Source organism: Marmota flaviventris, chromosome 8 (genome assembly GCF_047511675.1).
Source record: "Marmota flaviventris isolate mMarFla1 chromosome 8, mMarFla1.hap1, whole genome shotgun sequence".
Classification (NCBI taxonomy): Eukaryota; Metazoa; Chordata; class Mammalia; order Rodentia; family Sciuridae; genus Marmota; species Marmota flaviventris.
This window is the reverse complement of record NC_092505.1, coordinates 132,831,865-132,853,253: the sequence shown is the minus strand read 5'-3', so window position 1 is coordinate 132,853,253 and position 21,389 is coordinate 132,831,865. Positions and strand designations below refer to the sequence as shown.

Genomic DNA, 21,389 nt, shown 5'->3' with positions numbered 1-21,389 from the left:
CAGGATATAAAATCAACACGCATAAATCAAAGGCATTTCTGTATATCAGCGACAAAACTTCTGAAACGGAAATGAGGAAAAACACTCCATTCACAATATCCTCAAAAAAAATAAAATACTTGGGAATCAACCTAACAAAAGAGGTGAAGGATTTATACAATGAAAACTACAAAACCCTAAAAAGAGAAGTAGAAGAAGATCTTAGAAGATGGAAAAATGTACCCTGTTCATGGATAGGCAGAACTAACATCATCAAAATGGCGATATTACCAAAAGTTCTCTATAGGTTTAATGCAATGCCAATCAAATTCCCAACGACATTTCTTGTAGAAATAGATAAAGCAATCATGAAATTCATATGGAAAAATAAAAGATCCAGAATAGCAAAAGCAATTCTAAGCAGGAAGTGTGAATCAGGTGGTATAGCGATACCGGATTTAAAACTATATTACAGAGCAATAGTAACAAAGACATCATGGTACTGGTACCAAAACAGGCGGGTGGACCAATGGTACAGAACAGAGGACACAGAGACTAATCCACAAAGCTACAACTATCTTATATTTGATAAAGGAGCTAAAAGCATGCAATGGAGGAAGGATAGCATCTTCAACAAATGGTGTTGGGAAAACTGGAAATCCATATGCAACAAAATGAAACTGAATCCCCTCCTCTCGCCATGCACAAAAGTTAACTCAAAGTGGATCAAGGAGCTAGATATCAAATCAGAGACACGCCGTCTGATAGAAGAAAAAGTTGGCTCCGATCTACATACTGTGGGGTCGGGCTCCAAATTCCTTAATAGGACACCCATAGCACAAAAGTTAATAACAAGAATCAACAAATGGGACTTACTTAAACTGAAAAGTTTTTTCTCAGCAAGAGAAACAATAAGAGAGGTAAATAGGGAGCCTACATCATGGGAACAAATTTTTACTCCTCACACTTCAGATAGAGCCCTAATATCCAGAGTATACAAAGAACTCAAAAAATTAAACAATAAGAAAACAAATAACCCAATCAACAAATGGGCCAAAGACCTGAACAGACACTTCTCAGAGGAGGACATACAATCAATCAACAAGTACATGAAAAAATGCTCACCATCACTAGCAGTCAGAGAAATGCAAATCAAAACCACCCTAAGATACCATCTCACTCCAGTAAGATTGGCAGCCATTATGAAGTCATACAACAACAAGTGCTGGAGAGGATGTGGGTAAAAGGGTACTCTTGTACATTGCTGGTGGGACTGCAAACTGGTGCGGCCAATTTGGAAAGCTGTATGGAGATTCCTGGGAAAGCTGGGGATGGAACCACCATTTGACCCAGCTATTGCCCTTCTCGGACTATTCCCTGAAGACCTTAAAAGAGCCTACTACAGGGATGCTGCTACATCGATGTTCATAGCAGCACAATTCACAATCGCTAGACTGTGGAACCAACCCAGATGCCCTTCAATATATGAATGGATAAAAAAATGTGACATTTATACACAATGGAGTATTATACAGCACTAAAAAATGACAAAATCATGGAATTTGCAGGGAAATGGATGGCACTAGAGCAGATTATGCTTAGTGAAGCTAGCCAATCCCTAAAAAACAAATACCAAATGTCTTCTTTGATATAATGAGAGCAACTAAGAACAGAGCAGGGAGGAAGAGCAGGAGGAAAAGATTAACATTAAACAGATACATGAGGTGGGAGGGAAAGGGAGAGAAAAGTTAAATTGCATGGTAATGGAGGGAGATCCTCATTGTTATACAAAATTACATATAAGAGGTTGTGAGGGGAATGGGAAAATAAACAAAGAGAGAAATGAATTACAGTAGATGAGGTAGAGAGAGAAGATGGGAGGGGAGGGGAGGGGAGATAGTAGAGGATAGGAAAGGTAGCAGAATACAACAGTTACTTATAGGGCATTATGTAAAAATGTAGATGTGTAACTGACGTGATTCTGCAATCTGTATTTGGGGTAAAAATGGGAGTTCAAAACCCACTTGAATCAAATGTATGAAATATGATATGTCAAGAGCTTTGTAATGTTTTGAACAACCAATAAAAAAAATAGAATCCATTGTCTTCCGTGCCTTTCAGATCTTTTAAAAGCCCCCCAATTTGCATGAAAGAAAAATTTTAAAGGACACAATTTTTTAAAGTAAAAAATTTAAGCAAGGCTTTGGCAATATTATGGTTTTCATTGACTAAAAATAGTTTAATGCTTAAAGTTCATGCCAAAAACCGTCTTATATTTCCCATCATGTACAAACCATAAGTATGGGATCCTAGGTATAGTAAGTTATACTCCATGTATGTATGTCAAGTATAATCTATTGTCATGTATATCTAAAAAGAACAAATTAAAAAAAGGAAAATGGAAAGTAACTACAAATTATGTAGTAAAAATCCAAATGATTTTATGTTAATTCAGCTCAGTTATACCATAGCAGAGTATCACTGCAAAAGATCTTTAATCAATTAGATGTACTTATTTTCCTATTTGCAGTAATTTAACATTTGAATTAAGCATATTGAAAAATGCAGCAGATATATTCTGATTTTATCAAAAATAATGTCTCTGTATATTGTGGCTATAATTCTAGGCAGTATGAAACTGTGGTTCCACTCGAAGATTCCATTGTGACTGAGGTTACAGCAACTCTTCAAGAATGGGCCAGTCTGTGGAAACAACTATATGTTGTAAGTATTTGTTTATAGTTTACTGTAGCATTAAAATTGTTTTGTACCAAGTAAAGATATATTCTAACCTAACCCAATCTACTGTTTGAAATTTTTTAATATTTTCAGATTTTCAAATGTATATTCCTAATATTAACCAAAACATAGTAGACTAGGTTTTTTCCAACCTGAAGAGAACATATTCATACGTCTGTAGTCTCTCTACCCTACTTTAGTCACTAGAATGTAATTTTCATAGCATTAAGAATCTTAGCTATCTTATGGATTTCTGTGTGCTATATGCTTTTATAAAAATGAATAAACAATGCATGAGAAGAGTTTAACTTTTATTGTTTGTGATCCTAATAGTGACTAATGACCAGGGAATTGTATGTAGTAATTTCTTACAACTACTAAGTCTAGAGGATATACCATATATAACATTTTGGTAGGCTAACAATTATTTGAAAATATAAAAGAAATGAAATAAAGACCAAGTATTATAAAAATCCTCTATGAACTTAAGAGAGTTGAACATGATAAAATATCAAATAATTATAATATCTGCACTAAAAATAAATAACAGTATTTGAGTTCTGGATGAGATAGCCATTTACATTCCGCTTAAGGTCTGGCTGGGTTCTATATATGATGCAGTACACATATTCCAATTTAGTTCTTTCACTAATTATAGCATCTAGGAAAACTACCTACCAGAAAACTTCAAAAATTAGGGAAAAGAAGGTAGACAGGCTAGGCACACTGAAAGCATAATTCACAAAAGAACAGCTTTATAAAATGGACTTATAAAAGACTACCATCTTTTGCTCTCTGAATGACCCTATTAAGAGGATGAAAAGATAAGACTATAGACTGGAAGAAAATATGTATAAGTCACATATTCCTCAAAAGGCTTATATGTAGAACATATAAAGAAGTCCCTAAACTGAATAATAATAAAGTAATTTGGTTAGAAAATGAGCAAATGACTTGAATAGATATTTCATTAAGGAGGATACAGGCAGCCAGTAAGCATGTGAAAAAGATTTCCATGTGGTTACTCAGTCATTCATTAAATGTATTCATTATAGTAATACAAATGAATACTACAATGCTAATGTTCTATTTAAAATATAAATGTTAGCACTTTTCTATGTAATTTCAAGTCTAATCAGTAATTAACAACTTCTTGAGTTCGTATGATTCTTAAATCATAATAATTATATAAATAGGAACTATACTCATTTTCCTAATATACTCTTTAATTTTTCTTTACTATTCAAGAAAATAAATCAAACAGATATGATTAATAGGGGATAGATCTTTGATGGAGAGTAATATAATTCATATAATTCTTACATTAACTCATTAAAAACAATAAGATTTATAAGATATTAATTTCATATTGATGATAATAGTATTACTATTACCGTCATGTGGTGTTTAATGATGGGGAAAAATTCTGAGAAATGCTTCATTAGGTGATTTTACTGTTGTGCAGACATCACAAAGTGCTTATGCAAACTAAGATGGCTGACGTGGGCCACCATTATATATGTAGTCTGTTGTTAACTGAAACACATGAATGTAATTAACATATGCTTACTTTGTGCCCATTTGTCATATTTTACATTCATTGTTTTGTTTTAATTGTCATCACAATTATTATCCTTTTCAGATTACAGATTGGAAACTGAAACTTAAAAAGGATAAGGAATATATCCAAAGTCATATAAGCAGTGAGTGTACATCAAGAACCCAAACCTGGGTTCATTAAACTCCAGGGCTTTAATAAAGGCATTATTTTATCTTTTGGATTATTCTTTTGATATCTCACATTTAGTTTTAATAGCTGCCTATTACTGTCTTGTGATAGGAAATTGATTATCTGTAAGAGGCCTTCTTTACCCTAGATAGAAATAATGCCTCTTTAAACAGATATTTTTTTCTTTTTCAAGTAAGAATACACAGTCTGAGTTTAGTATGGCAGGTCTACAGTTATCAATGACTCAGGCTCATTGATTCTCAATACAGGAGCTAAAAATACACACACACACACAAACACACACACACATCAGAGAAAAGAGCTTTTTCAACAAATGGAGCTGGAAAATTGAACATCAACCTGTAAAAGATTGAAACTAGATCCCCATCTCTTACCCTATACAAAGTTCAACTGAAAATAGATTGAAGACCTCAGTGTAAGACCTGAAATTACTAGAGGAAAATGTAAGAGAAACACTTCAGATACTGATATAGGCAGTGATTTCCTGAATGGGATTCTAGTCGCTCAGTAATTAATAACAAGAATTGCCTAATGAGATTATATCAAATTAAAACACTTCTTTACAACAAAGGAAGAAGAGTGTAGAGATAGCCTAGAAATGGGAGAAAATCTATTCCAGTTATTCATCTGACCAAGGATTAATATCCAGAATATATAAAGAACTTGAAACATAACACCAAAAGAATAAGTGAATCAATCAGTAAATGGCAAATGAGCTGAAGAGACATTTCTGAAAAGAAGTAAAGATATTCAACAAATATATGAAAAAATGTTCCTTACCATTAGTCATTAGCGAAATGCAAATCAAAACTACAATGGCCACAATTAGAATGGCCATTACCAAGAAAACAAAAATTAGCAAATATTGGCAAAGATTCAGGGGAATAGGAACCCTCATACACTCTTGGTAGGAATGTAAACTAATACAGCCGCAATAGAAAACAGTATTGAGGTTTCTTAAAAAACTAAACCAGAATTGCCATATGATCATGCTATGCCACTAATAGGTATATATCTGAAGACAGCAAAGCCAGCATACAGTAGAGATACCTGCATACACATGTTTATCATGCAACTATTCATTATAGCCTATAAAATCAGCCTAGATACTCATCAATGTATAAAGGGATAAAGAAAATGTAGAATATATACACAATTATTATTTAGCAATAAAGAAAAATGAAATTATGTTATTTGCAGGAGAATGTTTGTAACTGAAGATCATCATGTTAAACAAAATAAGCCAGCTCAGAAAAACAAATATCATATTTCTTTCATATATAGAATCTTTAACAATAATAACAAAACCCATGACATGAAAGTAGAAGAGAAACTTTTAGGAAAGGGAGAATAGGGGAGGATGGATATGGTCAAAATTCATCATATGCATGTATGGAAATTGTCACAATGAAACCCATTTACTATGCAATTAATATATATTAGTAGTTAAATACATTAAAAAAACAAGCACTTGGGCTTATTTTGTCCTCCTGCTTTATTGTCCTCTTTATTGTACTTCAGCCTGGTGGTCCCAGATGGCTAATACTATACAGCATATCTATAGTCTGGCTTGTAGAATGAAAGAAAGAAAGAAAAAAAAGGAATCTGCCTTTAAAAAAAAAAAGAATACCTCATAAAAGTTGTGGAAAACATTCCCTGCTTACTGCATATTGGTTAAAATTGAAATCACAAAGGAATCTCTATATTAAACAGGCTGAGAACTGGTCTTTATTCCAAATGACCATATATTAGCCAAATATCATGGTTTCTATTACTATGGAAAAAGAGGAAAATGAATAATGAGGAATCACCTACAAGAACACCATAGTGATGATGACTCTTGTTTCCATATAAAGCTCTAATGAACTTCCTTTGCTAAATCTGTTTAAGAAATATTGGGATTCACCAGCCCATATAATATTTTATTTATATGGAACAATGAATTTTAGGTAAAACATAGAAAAGTGATAAAGGTATTGTATTGTTAATAATCAGTAGATTCACCTAAGCTTTCCTTTACATTTTTTTCACAATTTGATATGCATTTGTGAGGATAAATATATGTGCATAAAAGTTAAAATGGTACCAACATGATATCTTCTGTTAGAGTAGATAACAATAAAAAATGTTTTGAATAAATCAGAGCTGTTATTTGATGTAATAGTTTTGAAAATTTAACCTTTGAAAAATCTTCTAGGTGTGCATTCACACCTGATACACTTGTTTTTCCAGACATGGTGGGGGTGGGGGTGGACATGAAAGGGGAGATAATTGAAAAGAAGATGGTTTCAAACAATAATTTTTATACTTTTTCTCAGAATTTTTTTGTATGTATGTGGTCTTGGGGATTAAGCCCAGGGACATACTACCACTGAGCTCTATCCCCAGCCCTTTTATAAATTTTGATATATCATTAGCCAAGTCTGACTTCAAACTTGTGATCCTGTTGCCTCAGCCTCCTGATTCATTGGGATTATAGGCAAGTGCCATCAAGCCAGCTAAAAGAAGTTTGAAATTGCTAATATGTCTAGATATTTTTCAGTTTTATGAATAAGATCTTGTTGCTTTTTTTTTTTTCATTTCAACAGCAGTGTTGCTTGTTAGTTTTAGCCTACTGTTTACATGACAAATGTCAAATGATTGTTTTCATTCTGTTATGCACATGGGAGGTCAGATACATAGCCAACTAGATTTTAAAATGTGAATTCATTCTAGTGTTTAATTCTAGTAAAAAGTCATAACTCTTAAGCAGGTTTTCAAACTTCATGGGACAGAATACAAAAAACTACCAAGCAGGCACAGTTTAAATGCGTTACTATAAGACTTAATCCAAATAAACAAAAGTCATATTCAAATTTGTCTTTCTACGGGAATAGAAGAATCTGTTATATTACTAAAATTAGGCAGGAAACTCAACAGTTCTCCCTTTGTTTTCCCTACTTAATTCCAAACCTCATAGTTGTTTCCTAATCTAAGTTTACTAAGAGGCAGTTAATTACCTGGCTATCAGCAAGAAGAAGTACTAATGTTTAACCAGAATGAATCTAGCCAATAGCCTCTCAATACTAATTTGTCTGACTTTGAAAACACAAGGAAAATATAAATAAATGATAAATGGTAAAGTATGAGAAATAAGTCTTAAGTTTATGACTATAAAGATGGATTTCTTTCTATAGAAAGAATGTATAAAAATTAGTAAGAAAACCAGTGAAGACCCCAATACATAATCAGTAAAAACAAAAATAAGCCATTTTCAAATACTAGACTAGGGAAATGACCACTCTTAACTAATGATCAAAAGAGATGTAAATGAATTCAATGAGATAATAATTTTCCTTTTAATTAACAGATAAAATGGAAATTATCTTCTGCTATCGAAATCCATTGATGGATACCTTCATTCTTTGCTGCTGGATATCAAGTTTTGTTAGCACAATTGGAAAAAAAACCTTAAAAATTTTTCAGATTCTAGTAATTCTAATCCTGAGAATTTTAAGAGGATGTAAATATAGTATGGGGTGAGTCTATTCCATAAGTATGTCCATTGCAGCATAATTTCAGTAGCAAAAATAAGTTTACTAATTGTTCCAATTATGGTCCATTTAAGATTGATGACTTAGTGTTTTCATGTAAAAAGCCATTAAAAATTTCAATGTTATGCAATAAAGTGAAGGTGTATGTACAAATAATATGTAAAGTATGATCTTATCTGTATTCTGAAAATATGTTTGGAAATAGATGAGGAATATGTACCAAAATATTAGTGGCAATTACCTGAGCATTAATTTCTTCTATTTTCAAATTTTTCAGTTGTAAATATTTATTGTTTTAATGGTTAGGAAAAATAAAATGGTACTTTCACTTATAAAATAAGCACAACAAATGATAATATGAAATAATACTACCAATATTGTCATTAAGTAGTGTCTACAAGAACTTAAAAAGGATTATGCTACTTAATTTGCTATGTTTCATGCTTATCACATTGTTAGCAAGCATTTATTAGATTCTTTTGGGGGGTATACTCTCAAACCTTTTTATTTTTTGAGACAGGGTCTTGCTAAGTTGCTTAGGGACTTGCTAAATTGATGAGGCTGGCTTTGAGCTGTGATCCTTCTGCCTTAACCTCCCAAGCTACTGGGATTACAGGCATACACTATTGCACCTGGCCATATTGATTAAATTCTAATGTAGTTTTTGTGGAATAGAAAAGAGCTTTGGACTTGAACTTGAATCCAAGTCTGCCATCTTCAATGTTAAAGGCTTGGTATTAGATCTTAGTTTTTTTTTGTGCTATGACTAGGTATTATAAGCCCACTTCAAAGAGGTCTTAAAATGAAATAATATATAATTCAAGTAGTCTATAGATATTAATTGCACCGTCCTGTTTTTGATATACATTATATTTCTGTGTGTATACATGTTTGGCATCTATTTCCTAATAATAGAGTGATAGTAGTTTCATCACTTAAGTTTCTCTGTATATAGAAATAAATAGACATAATGAAGTGGATTTCATTTGTATAATGGGGTGTTTGGATAAGAAAATATGCATGTATGTGTACACACAATAAACACACACTGATACATGTAAAATACGTACATGCACATTTGAACCAGGATAGAAAAAACCCCATCCTTCTAAAGTGGTTAATACAATAATCTCCTGATAGATGGTGGGATGAGATAGACATCATTACTCTTAGGTTCATATATGATTGCATGAATGGCACAACTCTACATTGTGTACAACCAGAGAGTTGAAATGTTGCGCTCCATTTGTGTATGATGCTTTGAAATGCATTCTGCTGTCATGTACAACTAAGTTGAACAAATAGAAAAAAATAACCTCCCTAATCAGTAATTTTATTTTGACAGGAAAAAAATTACCTGAGAACTATCAGTTGTGGAAAATGGTGACATTATTATGTATTCCTGTCTAAACTAGATTGTGGGACTGGGGTTGTGGTTCAGTGGTAGAGTGCTTGCCTTACACATGTGAGGCCCTGGGTTTGATCCTCAGCACCACATGTGAATAAACAAATAAAATAAAGGTATATGTCCATCTACAACTAAAAAAAAATTTTAAAACTAGATTGTATAATTTTAAATAGATATTTATGCTCCAAATACTTTTCAAAGCTGAAAGCTCATTAGAAATCACAAACATGTTATCTTTTTCCTTTTGCCAAAATAAAATTGAGGCCAGTCATTAATGTAGCTAGGAAAGGAATTTGTTTTCCAGAATTAGTATTATTATTCATTTTAAGCATGATCACAACCTATTCTGAGTTTATAAACTACTTCCACTTACCACCTTCATGCAAGATACATTATCTTAGTATAGCATTCGTGACTAACATTAGGTCAATTTATTGAAAAATGCAAATATCTGTTCACTAAAAGCTATAAAAAAAAGAAATTAAAGAACATCCAAATAAATGGGGAGAGATAACATGTTAACAGAATGGAAAACTCAAATATTGTTAAGATGTCACTTCTCTCCAAACTTGATATACAGTGTTAACTTAATACCAATCAGAACTTTAACATTTTTTGAGTAGAAATTATTAAATGTATCCTAAAACGTATTTTTAAAATCTTTTTTAATATTTGTTTTAGTTGTTGGTGGTCACAATAACCTTTATTTTATTTTTATGTGGTGCTAAGGATTGAACCCAGTTTCTCCCTCACAAGTCTAGGCAAGCGCTCTACCACTTAGCCACAACCCCAACCCCTAAAATACATTTAAATGACTAGAATATTCAGTGCATACTTTCTGAAAAACAAAGTTGGATATCTTTGGATATGATATCAAGATTTACTATAATGTATATATGTACTAATGAAGACAGTGTAGTATTGATAAAAGGTTAGGGATATAAATCAGTAGAACAGAATAGAAACAATTCAGATAAAGTTAATTAATTTTTCACAAGGTGACGAGGCATTTTTTGGGAAAAGGGAAGCCTTTTTAATAAATGAGAATAGTGGATATTATATATGAAGGAAAAAATGAACCAAACATAAAATTTAATGATAAAAATCTGACAGAAAAATCTAAACACCTAGGGACAGGCTAGATTTCTAAGGTCATTAGAAACCATAAAAATAAAAGTAACATAAAAATAAAAGTTGGAACTCCATCAAAATGAAAAACTTTCTTTCTTTGGAACATAGTATGAAAAGAAAAATAAGCCCAGAGTAGGAGACAATACTTAATTTACTTATATCTTGACAAAGGAGTCACATCAAGAAAAAGAACTTTTAAAACTCAGTAATAAGATAACCCAACAAAGAACGGCAAAGGATTTGAATAGACAATCACAGACAAAGAAATGAATAGCTATTGAAAATATAATCAGCATTAATAATTATCAGGGAAATGCAAATTAAAGACAGTATCAAGTATAGATAATGATGTACAGCAGATGGAACTTTCCTGTTACTAATGAGAAAGTAAAATAGTGCAACCATTTTAGAACACTGGCATTCTTTCACAATTAAATATGCAATTACCCAAGGTATTTACCTCAGGAATATGAAAACATTTATTGATATAGAAATTTATACAACTGTTTGTGGCTTTCTGCATAAAAGCCCAATCTGGAAATAGCTCAGATATCCATGAATAGAAGAATAATCAAATTTTGCTGTATCTGTATAAAAAAATAATAAACAGTAATGAAATTAACCACTGATAGATGCAACAAGATTGATGGATCTTAAAAATGTTCTAAATAAATCAGACACAAAGAGTTCATATTTTATGACTCAAAATTAATACATTCTTGAACAAGAAAAAGTATATTTATGAAAAAAAATCAATGGTTTTCTGGGACCAGAAGTAGATCTGGGAACTGACTATAAATAGGCAAAAACTTTTGAAGAGTAAGGAAAATGTTGTGTCTTTTTGATGACAGTTATACAGCATATACATTTTGCAAAACTCTGAATTGTACTCAGAATGTGATAGATTGGTGTGTAGATCAAGCCTCAAAAAAGGTTATAACTCTTTAAGACCCCATCAAAATACTCTATTTTGAGAAATATAGCTTTTAAGCAAACAGGATGGATGTGTGAATTGATCAGCTCTATTAATTAACATTTCAATTTATTCAGTTAATGCCATCAATTAGGACACAACTGGATACAGTTTGGGTGAGGGGACTCTTTTCCTTAGAATATTTGTATATCACATTTAAAATATTAAATATTCATATTATTGGTATAAATTTTGAGTTTAATTGTTTTTATTCTACCTTTGGGAGATCATGAATTGTCCTGTTGCTCATTTGTGTACCTTTATCTGGTTGAAAACAAATTTGATGTATTTCCTTCTGAATGAGCACTCATTTTCCTTGTTTTGCATTTATCACATTTATTGTTTTACATTATTTACATTTATTATTTTATTACACATAAACAAGTTAATATATATTTCATATGTACAGTTAAATAATAATGATAACAAAAACAGTCCTTCTTTTCATCTTAAAGATGGTTCCAAAATCCCTTCTTGCCACACACAGACTTAATGACTGTTATGAATTTTGTGTTAATTTACTTCCTCTGTGTCTGAAACTATATGTAGTCCTAAATTCTATACATTTGTATGTTTTAGAGATAAAATTATCATCTAGATATATTTATATTAGTCTGTCTATAGATTTTTAACTTTTATTTTTGGAAAAAAATTTTTAATAATTTTTTTCAGTAATTTTTACAAATTTACTCATGTTGCCAGATTGAGTGGTTGCTCACTTTTGTGATCATGTAATATTTCATTGTAATGATTATATTTGTCCACTCTGTTATTGCTGTGCTGTTAATTCTAATTTATCCATTTCACTGTTGGTTAATATTAATTCCAGTTTTTGCCCATATCCCAGAGTAAGATTGATTTATAACTCCAATTTATCCAATGACCTTTGTCAAATTTTGTTATCAAGGTTACACTGACATCATTAAATAACTCAGGGAAACCAAGAATACTATATCCTGTAAGAATGTCCTTCAGAAAAGAAGAAACAAAGACCTTCCAAGACTAGCAGAAACAGAGGGAATTCATGACAGCAGTACTGGCCTTACAAAAGTTGCTTAAGGGAGTTCTACATCCAGAAGCAAAAAAAGAAAAGGAAAACTGTTATCCTAAAAGCATGTGAATGGTCAAATCCCTTTTTGAAGAGAAAAAAAAATGGAAATAGAAAATAATTAAACATCAGTACAGTGCAACATTAAACCACAAAGATGAACAAAAGAGAAAAAAGAATAAAAAATATTAAAAACAATTAGAAGAAAAATTTTTAAACAACAGGAACCATTTCCCTATAAATAATAAGGATAAATGTAAATGGACTAAATTATCCAGTTAAAACATACAGACTAACTGAATGGATTAAAAAACAAAACCCCACAATATGCTGCCTAGAAGAAATTCACATTATTAGAAAACATGTAGAGAAACTGAAAGTGAAAGAATGGAAAATGGTATTCCAAGCAAATCGAAACCTAAAGTGAGTAGTAATAGCTATATTCTGACAAAATATATTTTAAGACAAAAACTGTAAGAAGAAACAAAGATGTTCACATTATAATGATCAGGGGATCAATTCAACAAAAATATGATATAGTAAATCCATATGCACCTACTGTTGAGTACCCTGTTTAATAAAACAAACCCTATTATAATTAAAGGGGTAGACAGACTGCAATGTCATAATACTGGATGACTTCAGTATTCCACTTTCATTAGTGGACAGATGATCCAGCAAAATATTCAACAAAGAAACATCAAACTATGGTGTAGCTCAAATGAAATTCAACATTTACACAGCATACTATTAAACAGCTGCAGAAGACAGGGTTTTTTTTTGTTCATTTTTTTAAAAAATCAGCACATGTAACTTTCTCTAGAAAGAACCAAATATTAGGCCACAAAACAAATTTTAACAAATTCAGAAAACCAAAATCATAATCTGTGTCTTTTATGATCACAATGGAATAAAGCTAGAAGTCAACAACAACAGAAATTATATAAATACATGGAGAATGAACAGCACACTTTTGAATGAACAGTGGGTTATTGATGAAATCAAAAGAGAAATAAAAACATTTCTTGAAACAGATGAAATCGGAAATACAACATACCAAAACTTACAGTATGCTACAAAAGCAGTAGTTAGAAGTTGTCAGCAATAAATTTCCATATATTTAAAAAACCCCAAAATTTCTATTAGTGAGAGTGTGTATTGAAATCACCTTCTATTATTTAATTGGAACCTATCTGACCCTTTATGCCAGGTGGTATTTGTTTTATGAAATTTTGTATTGACATATGAGACATAAGTATTTACAAATGTTACATCTTCTTGGTGGATTGTTTACTAATATGTGGTGACCTTCTTTGTCTCTTCTAATTTTGGATTGAAGTCTTTTTCAGGTATGAGAATAGCCATTTTTGCTTGCATTCAGATTGCATTTCATAGAATAGCATTTTCCATTTTCATCCTGTGCATGTTCTTTTTTTTTTTTTTTGGGTCAGTGAAGTGTATTTCTTGCAGACAGTAAACAGTTGGGTCTTGTTTTTTCATGTTATCTGCCATTTTATCTTTGACAAATTAATGTCATTTAAATTCAAGAATATTATTAAAAGGTAAGTACTAATTTCTGTCATTTTCAAATGGTTTCTTTATTTCTAATTCTCATTTGTTTATTTGTTCTTCTATTGAGAATTTATTTTCCTTCCTGTGCTCATTTGATTATGTTTATCTTCCTTGTCTAGGTGGAGGATTCCTTTAAGTATCTTCTATGCTTTCTTAATGGTCATTAATTAGTTTAATTTGTGCTTATCTTACAAGGTTTTTATTTCTTTTTTATTTTAAAGGTTAAATTTACTGGATACACTAATGACAGTTTTTTTTTTTCCCCTGTGCTTGAAATACATATTCCATGCTCTCCCTGACCTTTATAAGTTTTCTGAGAAATCTGCTGTTATTCTGAGGGTACTGCCTTTACTAAGTGATTTGGCATTTTTGTCTTGTAGCTTTTAAAATGTTTCCTTGCTCTGTGTTTTGACATTTTATATGTTGTAGAGATATTTTTTTTTCCTCGTCATGTCTGTTTGGGATTCTAAATACAACCTATGTCTAATGTCTGTAATTCCCAAAATTTGGGAATTTTTCTGCTGTTATTGTATTGAGTAGGTATTCTGTATCATTAGTCTATATTGCTACTCCTTTTTCAATACCTATGAGTCTTAAGTTAGGTCTTTCAATGTTGTCCCAGAATTCTTGTTTATTCATTTTTCCTTTCTTAGATCTTATGTTCTGGTTCTTTCACCTTGTCATCAAAGCCTGAAATTCTGCCTTCTGCTTTATGTAGTCTATTGGTGAGACTTTCAACTGAGTTTTTTTTATTTAACTTATTTCAGTTTCATTTCCAAAGTTTCTTTTTGGTGTTTTTTTTTTTCCAAAATCTGTCTTTATTGAAAAATTTCAATTATATCCTGTATTGCCTTCCTTATTTCATTCAGTTTTTTATGTGTTCTGAGTTCACATAACAGTCATTAGAATTCTTTGTCCAGCATTTTATGCGCTTTATTATCTATGGATTCAGTTTTTCCGAGTTACGAAATTTTAGAAGTATCTCGTTGACTTGTTTTCTCATGTTTCTTGTGTTTGTATGTTGAGATTCATGTATCTCTTTAGGATTTATTTCTCTTCTATTTTGTGAGGATCTTTTTAGTGAGCAGATTTCTCTTTCCAGTGTATTCTGAGCTTGGGCTATATCTGTTCCACTCAACTGGCCAAAGTGCATGTTCTATCACCAGCACCTCTTTGAGAGTAGAGAATAACCTAGAGAATAACCACCATTAACAGTGGTAACTTAAGAGCAAACCATATATCAACATTAATAAAAACATTTTATATGATCTCTACAACCCCATTAAACAAAGATAAGGGAGTATAACAATATAGAAATAACCTGAAAAATTAGGCATTAAGGATAGAATAATTAATGGTAAGTGTGTGAGTGTGTGTGTGTGTTTGTGTACATAAAGTATGGAGAAAGAAATAAAATGTCACGAGGAGCCACTTCAGAAAATACTCTTAAGTCTGAATTCAAATCAAAGAGAGCTTTATTTACCTGGCCAGGGACTGTCACCCACCTGTAGAGCCTGAAGCTCTATGGGAGAACAGCAAATTCCTGGCCTGTGTCTTGAGTATTTAAGGATGAAAACCACAGCTCAGGGACTTTCCTTAGCACCATGTAAGCAAGCCAATCATAGAAGCTAAGAGAGCAATTAGCACAGCAACTCAGACAATCACATCTTAGGTTTGAGCAGGTGTTAGACAACTGTATCCTGAGTTTGAGCAGATAGTTAGTGGAGGTGAGAATCTACTTCAAAGTCTTGGGTCACCAAGACCACCATATCCTGGGTTGAGTACATTGTGTAGGGTACAAAGTACAGAAAACAATATATTATAAGAAAATAGCTTTAATTTCAGTTTCTCAGAAACATCTCTTGTAACTTTTTTTTTTTTTAATAGAAGGCAGCAAAATGAAGTCTTAGGCCTACCTATGAGTTCTTGCTTTATAGTTGTCTTATCTCACTTACCAAAATCTTATACAGTGGTAACTTAAGAGCAAACCATATGTCAACATTAATAAAAACATTTTATATGATCTTCCTAGGTTTTTACCTATAATCTATATTTTTTATTAATCTATAACCTATAATTTACACTCTTATTGATTACATTTATCAGTTCACACTACAATAAAAAGAGAAAATGTAGAGAGAAAGAACGACGAAAGAGAGGGGAAGGAAATACAATGAGAAGAAAGAAAGGAGATACCAAGAAAAATTCAATAAAATATGTAAAATTAAATAAAAATACAAAAAAACAAATCATAAGGGAAAACAAAACAAATTACAAAAAAAGCAAAAGCAAGAACAAACTAAAGAAAGACATAAGATTTTTCCTTGCTAACTTTATTTATTTATTTACTTATTTAGAAGGTCTGATTTTATTTATTTGTTACTGATAAAAATTCTTATTTTTGACTGGACTCAGAAGTAGAAGTTCTCAGAGAAGACAACCTGCATCTCTTGGCGATCTGTTCCTGGCGTTTTTCTTTGGCTTTTTTCATTCTCTTGACCAAAAGTTTGGCATATTCTGCAGCTTCTTCCTTATTCTTCATAGTACGCTGTTTCTTCAGAGCAATACACCCGCGCTTGTGTTGCAGGACATGTGGAGTAACAAGATGCTGAATCTTTGGTGCTTTGGTCCTGGGTTTTTACCTTCCTTGTTTAAGGGTTTTCTGACAACATATTGGTGGACATCATCTTCCTTAGATTAAAAAGTTTGCGGATTCTGCTAGCTCTTTAGGTCCCAGTCTACCAGGTACAGTAGTATCAGTAAGTCCAGGAATATCCTTCTCTCCTTTTTTTTTTTACAATAACCAAGTTGAAAACGCTCAGATTGGCATCCACAATGCAACCTCAAACAGATTTGCGCTTTCTCTCTCCAGTTTGCCTGGGTCTATAACAGGAGAGCCCCTTACTCAGTAGTAGGTGAACATGGCCATGTGTCAAGACACCCTGCTTCATGGGGAAACCTTGTTTGTCGTTCCTGCCACTGATTCAGGCCACATAACCCTTCCATTCTTCACCCAGAGCATCTGCAGCAACTTCTGTGGTCATATGCTTCTCAAAAAGTACGAAGTTTGCCTTCATTGTCCATTTCAATGAGTTTCTGACAGCCAGTGTCTGGGAAGGAGATATTCAGCTTCATCTTGGAGCAGCGGATCGCCTACCAGCTAACATAATTTAAATGGAGACACTTTCCCAGGTTTCTAATTTTAGAGTTGACCAGCTATTAGAGGGCTGTGTGAGTTGCAAATACAATTGCCTTTGTTTCTTCTCAGCAACAGAGCAAACAGACCATACTTGTTACAGAAGTGTGTATGCTTAGGTCCACTCTCCTCTTCATCAACCAGCAAATTTATGAGGGAAAGTTGTCTACTGCAGGGGTAAATTTATCTTCGAAAGCTGTTATTTTATTCTTGAGATGGGGTGTATAGCTATAGAAGGAGACGCCCACCAACCCTCCCCATGGAGGACCCTGTATTGCACCACATCCCAGTTCCTGAGAACTTTAATCTGTTTTCTCAGGGGCATATCAAGTGTTGCTTGCTGTGATAGTGAATCCTCCAATTACTTCTGAGTGTGGGAGGAGTGGCTGACAGGCAGAATCTGTGATGGGTTGGGGAATTCCAACTTGAAACTTTTCACTATGTCCAACCTTGGTACCCAGTACCTAGCTCCAGTTGGAAATCACACTCAGGGGGTCTATCTCCTCACAAAGCTCAAACTGCTAATTTCAATTTATTTTTATTTTATTTATTTATTTTTGTGGTGCTGAGGATCGAATCCAGTGCCTCACATATTCAAGGCAAGTCCTCTGCCACTGAGCTACAGCCCCAGCCCTGCCTAATTTCAGTCTCAAAGGGAAGCATCCTTTGCATTCCTTTGCTCTGTATACCAGCAAACTGTGCCTCCTGTCATCCACATCCTAACAATTCATGCCACAGTCTTTCTCCATGACTCTGGGTTCAGGTATCAACTGACCTGGTGGCAGGATGGGAAGGTGTCACTTATGTCTTGGAGACAAAAAGGCAAGTGTTTTGATCTACAGAGAAAGCCTAGAGAAGGGATCTTTTCTTAAACTGACTCCCTAAGGGGCAGCATCTGAGTCTGCTGGAAAGTACAGGGGATCTCTTTTGCCACAGTGGTGGTGAATCCTCACTGAATGCCCCTGGGTGTGAGAGGAATGAATTCCCCCTTCCCCTGAGTCTGCATGGAGTAGAAAGCGGTGGACACCAAGCTTTCTACATCATCTAGCCCTGGCATTCCCAGCCTCAGCCCCTTTGTGAATCCACATAAAGCTGGACTTGCTGACTTTCACAAAGCCCAAACTGCCTGTTTTATATGTGAGCTTCCTCTGCTTCTCTTTGCTAAATAGATTGGCAGACCTCACCTCCTTTTGTGGGTCTGTGTCACAAACACTGTTTTAGTTCCATAGCCCAATGTGGGGGGGGGGGAGTGACTGTAGGGTCTTAGAGATATAAAAATACAGGTGTTTCTCATCTCCCATACTGAAAGTATAGATAATGAAACCAGTTTTAAGATGACTCCTCTTCATTGCACTCCCATCTGAATTCTTTATGATTGTATTATGGCTTTTCTTTAAGCCCAGTTAGGAGAACCATCTGTTTTGAAATATTGATCCACAGGCAAATATTTGGTCCTGATAATCTACATTAATATAACAGCGAACTTAAAAGATTTACTTAAAAATTTATGCTTTTGCCCAATTTGCTGTTAGAGCTTTTCCTTTATTTGTATTGTCAGTTCTTTAATAGTTATTCAGAATTTTAGCACCAATTTGAAACATTCTTAAAAGAGAACACAGTTCATGAATACTCTAGGAGATTATACAATGCCAAAATAAGACAAACAAATTGGTATTTAGGATCTCACTAGCCCCATGATGCCATAACATAAACAATTTCAGTTTCCTTACCACTGGATTCCATTATGACCCGAGGTTATTATATGACAATTTTCATTTCCAACATTCTGAAGGAATGAAGTATCATAATGGCATCCTTTTGAGTCAATATAGTTTCGTCTGAGTTATTAGACTTCTTTTAAGCACACTTTAAACAGCGCATTTAATATTTTCATCATGAGTGATGGATTGATGGAGGAATTTGTCTCAGAGGCATCCCCAGTAGAGTTGCATATCATTCTATATTTGTGTGCAGAGAGTTGGAAGAAAAAATTATACACAAAGGACATTCTTTCAATGAGATGCAACCAGCTCTGAAGCTTACTCTCTCACTCTGAAGTATGATAGCAGCATATTAAAAAGGGTTGATATAATACTTTCCAATTTCCTGGGAAATGTTTTTACATAATAGAAGCTGAAAGTGATTTTTTTCAGGTATGAAATGTTCCAAAGGTATGGATTTAAAATGCACTGGAATTCAGCAATGCTTAGAGAAGGTTAAAAGAGTGTCTCTACTTACTAAAATTCCTACATAATGAATTCGATGCTGCTTCCCTGAAATGGCCAGAATTTTCATTCCTTTCAGTTCCAGTTTTCACACAAGAAAATTGGCCTTATTAATTCTTGACCAAATGACTAAACCGAGAGTTAAACTGTATTATTTTTATTCACAGAAAAGAAAATTTCCAACAAGGCAGATGTCTGCTTTTCTTAAAATATCTCCTAAAGAAGGGCCTGGTTTTTACAGATTTGCTTCTGAAAATCACATTTATTTTCTTGTTTAATGTCTCTTTTTACCAATTTATTCTTACATAGTGAGTTGGATAATGTTTCCCCAAATGCCCAGCTTCTTCATTCTTTCCAGTCCCAATTTCCACGTAGAAGATTCAGCCATTCAGCCTTATGTGAAGCCATAATTATAAGGCATAATACCATTTATATGGATATAATAATTTATAGAAAATGAAAAATACATGGCTTTAACATTAGACAATTGGCCTTTAATTCCAAATTCCTGAATTTCTAGTTTTGTGGCTTAGTGCAACACATATAAACACTTTGTGAGTCTTAGCTTCCTCATATATAAACTTTTGAGATAAGAAGCAGGATCTTTGGTTGTTTTGAAGGTAAATGGCAATAAATAGCAATATATAAAAAATTTTAACAGAGTAATTGGCACACAGGAAATGCTAGTAGTTGATTAAAACATAGGTGATTTTAAGATTTGTGTTAATTACTTTTATGGGAATTATTTCCCTCAGTAGATGCCACCGTTCCTAAAATGTTTCTCTGACTTCCTGATGCCTAACTAAAAATTTCAGAAAGTCTTTTTAGAGTTAATACATATTTGTTGTTTCCTCATTTGGAATTAAGCAAGATATTTCATTTGGGGGGAGTTTGTTTTGGAAAAAAAATAGAATTTTTATTGGTTCTTTTAACTTTAGGATTCATTATAACATAAAAGCATGGAATATAATTTGCTCTAATTTAGTCTCAAGTACTTCCCCCTTTCTCTCCTCTCCTCTCTCCTCCTGTTTTCTTCCTTCTAGTGATCTTACTACTATTTACTTATAGTCTTCTTTTTAAAAAAATTAATGTCTTATGGATATACATAATGGTGAGATTCACTGTGGTATATTCATATATATACACAGGAAAGTGTACATATCCATCCATCCTTCTCCTCCTCTTCCACCTCTTCCTCCTCCTCATGTTGGACTAGCTTCTGCATATCAGAGAAAACATTTGACCTTTAACTTTCTGGGCTGGCTTATTTCACTTAGACTGCTAGTCTGCAGTTCTATCCATTTACTGGAAAAATGTCATAATTTCATTCTTTATGGCTGAGTGTTATGATTTAGATATAAGATATCCTCCAAAAGTTCATGTGAGAGACAATGCAAGAAAGTGTAGAGGTATAATGACTTGGTTATAAGAGTCCTAACCTAATCAGTGCATTAATCTGCTGGTAGGGATTAACTGGATGGTAACTATAGACAAGTAGGGTGTTGCTGAAAAAGGTTAGGGACTTACCAAATTTAACTAGCAGTCTAAGTGAAATAAGCCTGACCCGGAAAATTAAATGTCAAGTGTTTTGTCTGATTGCCTTTGTCCTTGGTAAGGGGAATCAATCTCAATCTCTCTCTCTCTCTCTCTCTCTCTCTCTCTCTCTCTCTCTTTTTCCTGTTCGCCATGTCCTGAGATACTTTCCTTTTCCTCATGCTTTCTGCATGGTATTCTGCCTCACCTCAGGCCCAAAACAATGGAGTTAGCTGTCTATAGACTGAGACCTATGAAACTGTGAGCCAAACTTTTCCTCCTCTAAAATGGTTCTTGTTAGT

The 21,389-nt window shown here is 33.1% G+C and overlaps 1 protein-coding gene and 1 pseudogene across 1 annotated transcript in view; one reads left to right on the top strand and one right to left on the bottom strand.

The window, feature by feature from the left end:
• The window catches only part of Dock3 (dedicator of cytokinesis 3), a 589,868-nt gene that overhangs the window by 176,243 nt on the left and 392,236 nt on the right, over positions 1–21,389 (top strand). The window contains exon 4 of the mRNA XM_071614941.1: positions 2,607–2,703. Within this exon, the coding sequence (XP_071471042.1) occupies positions 2,607–2,703 (97 nt within the window). The remainder of the gene's footprint in view (positions 1–2,606; positions 2,704–21,389) is intronic.
• Positions 16,529–17,281, bottom strand: LOC114091505 (small ribosomal subunit protein eS6-like; annotated as a pseudogene).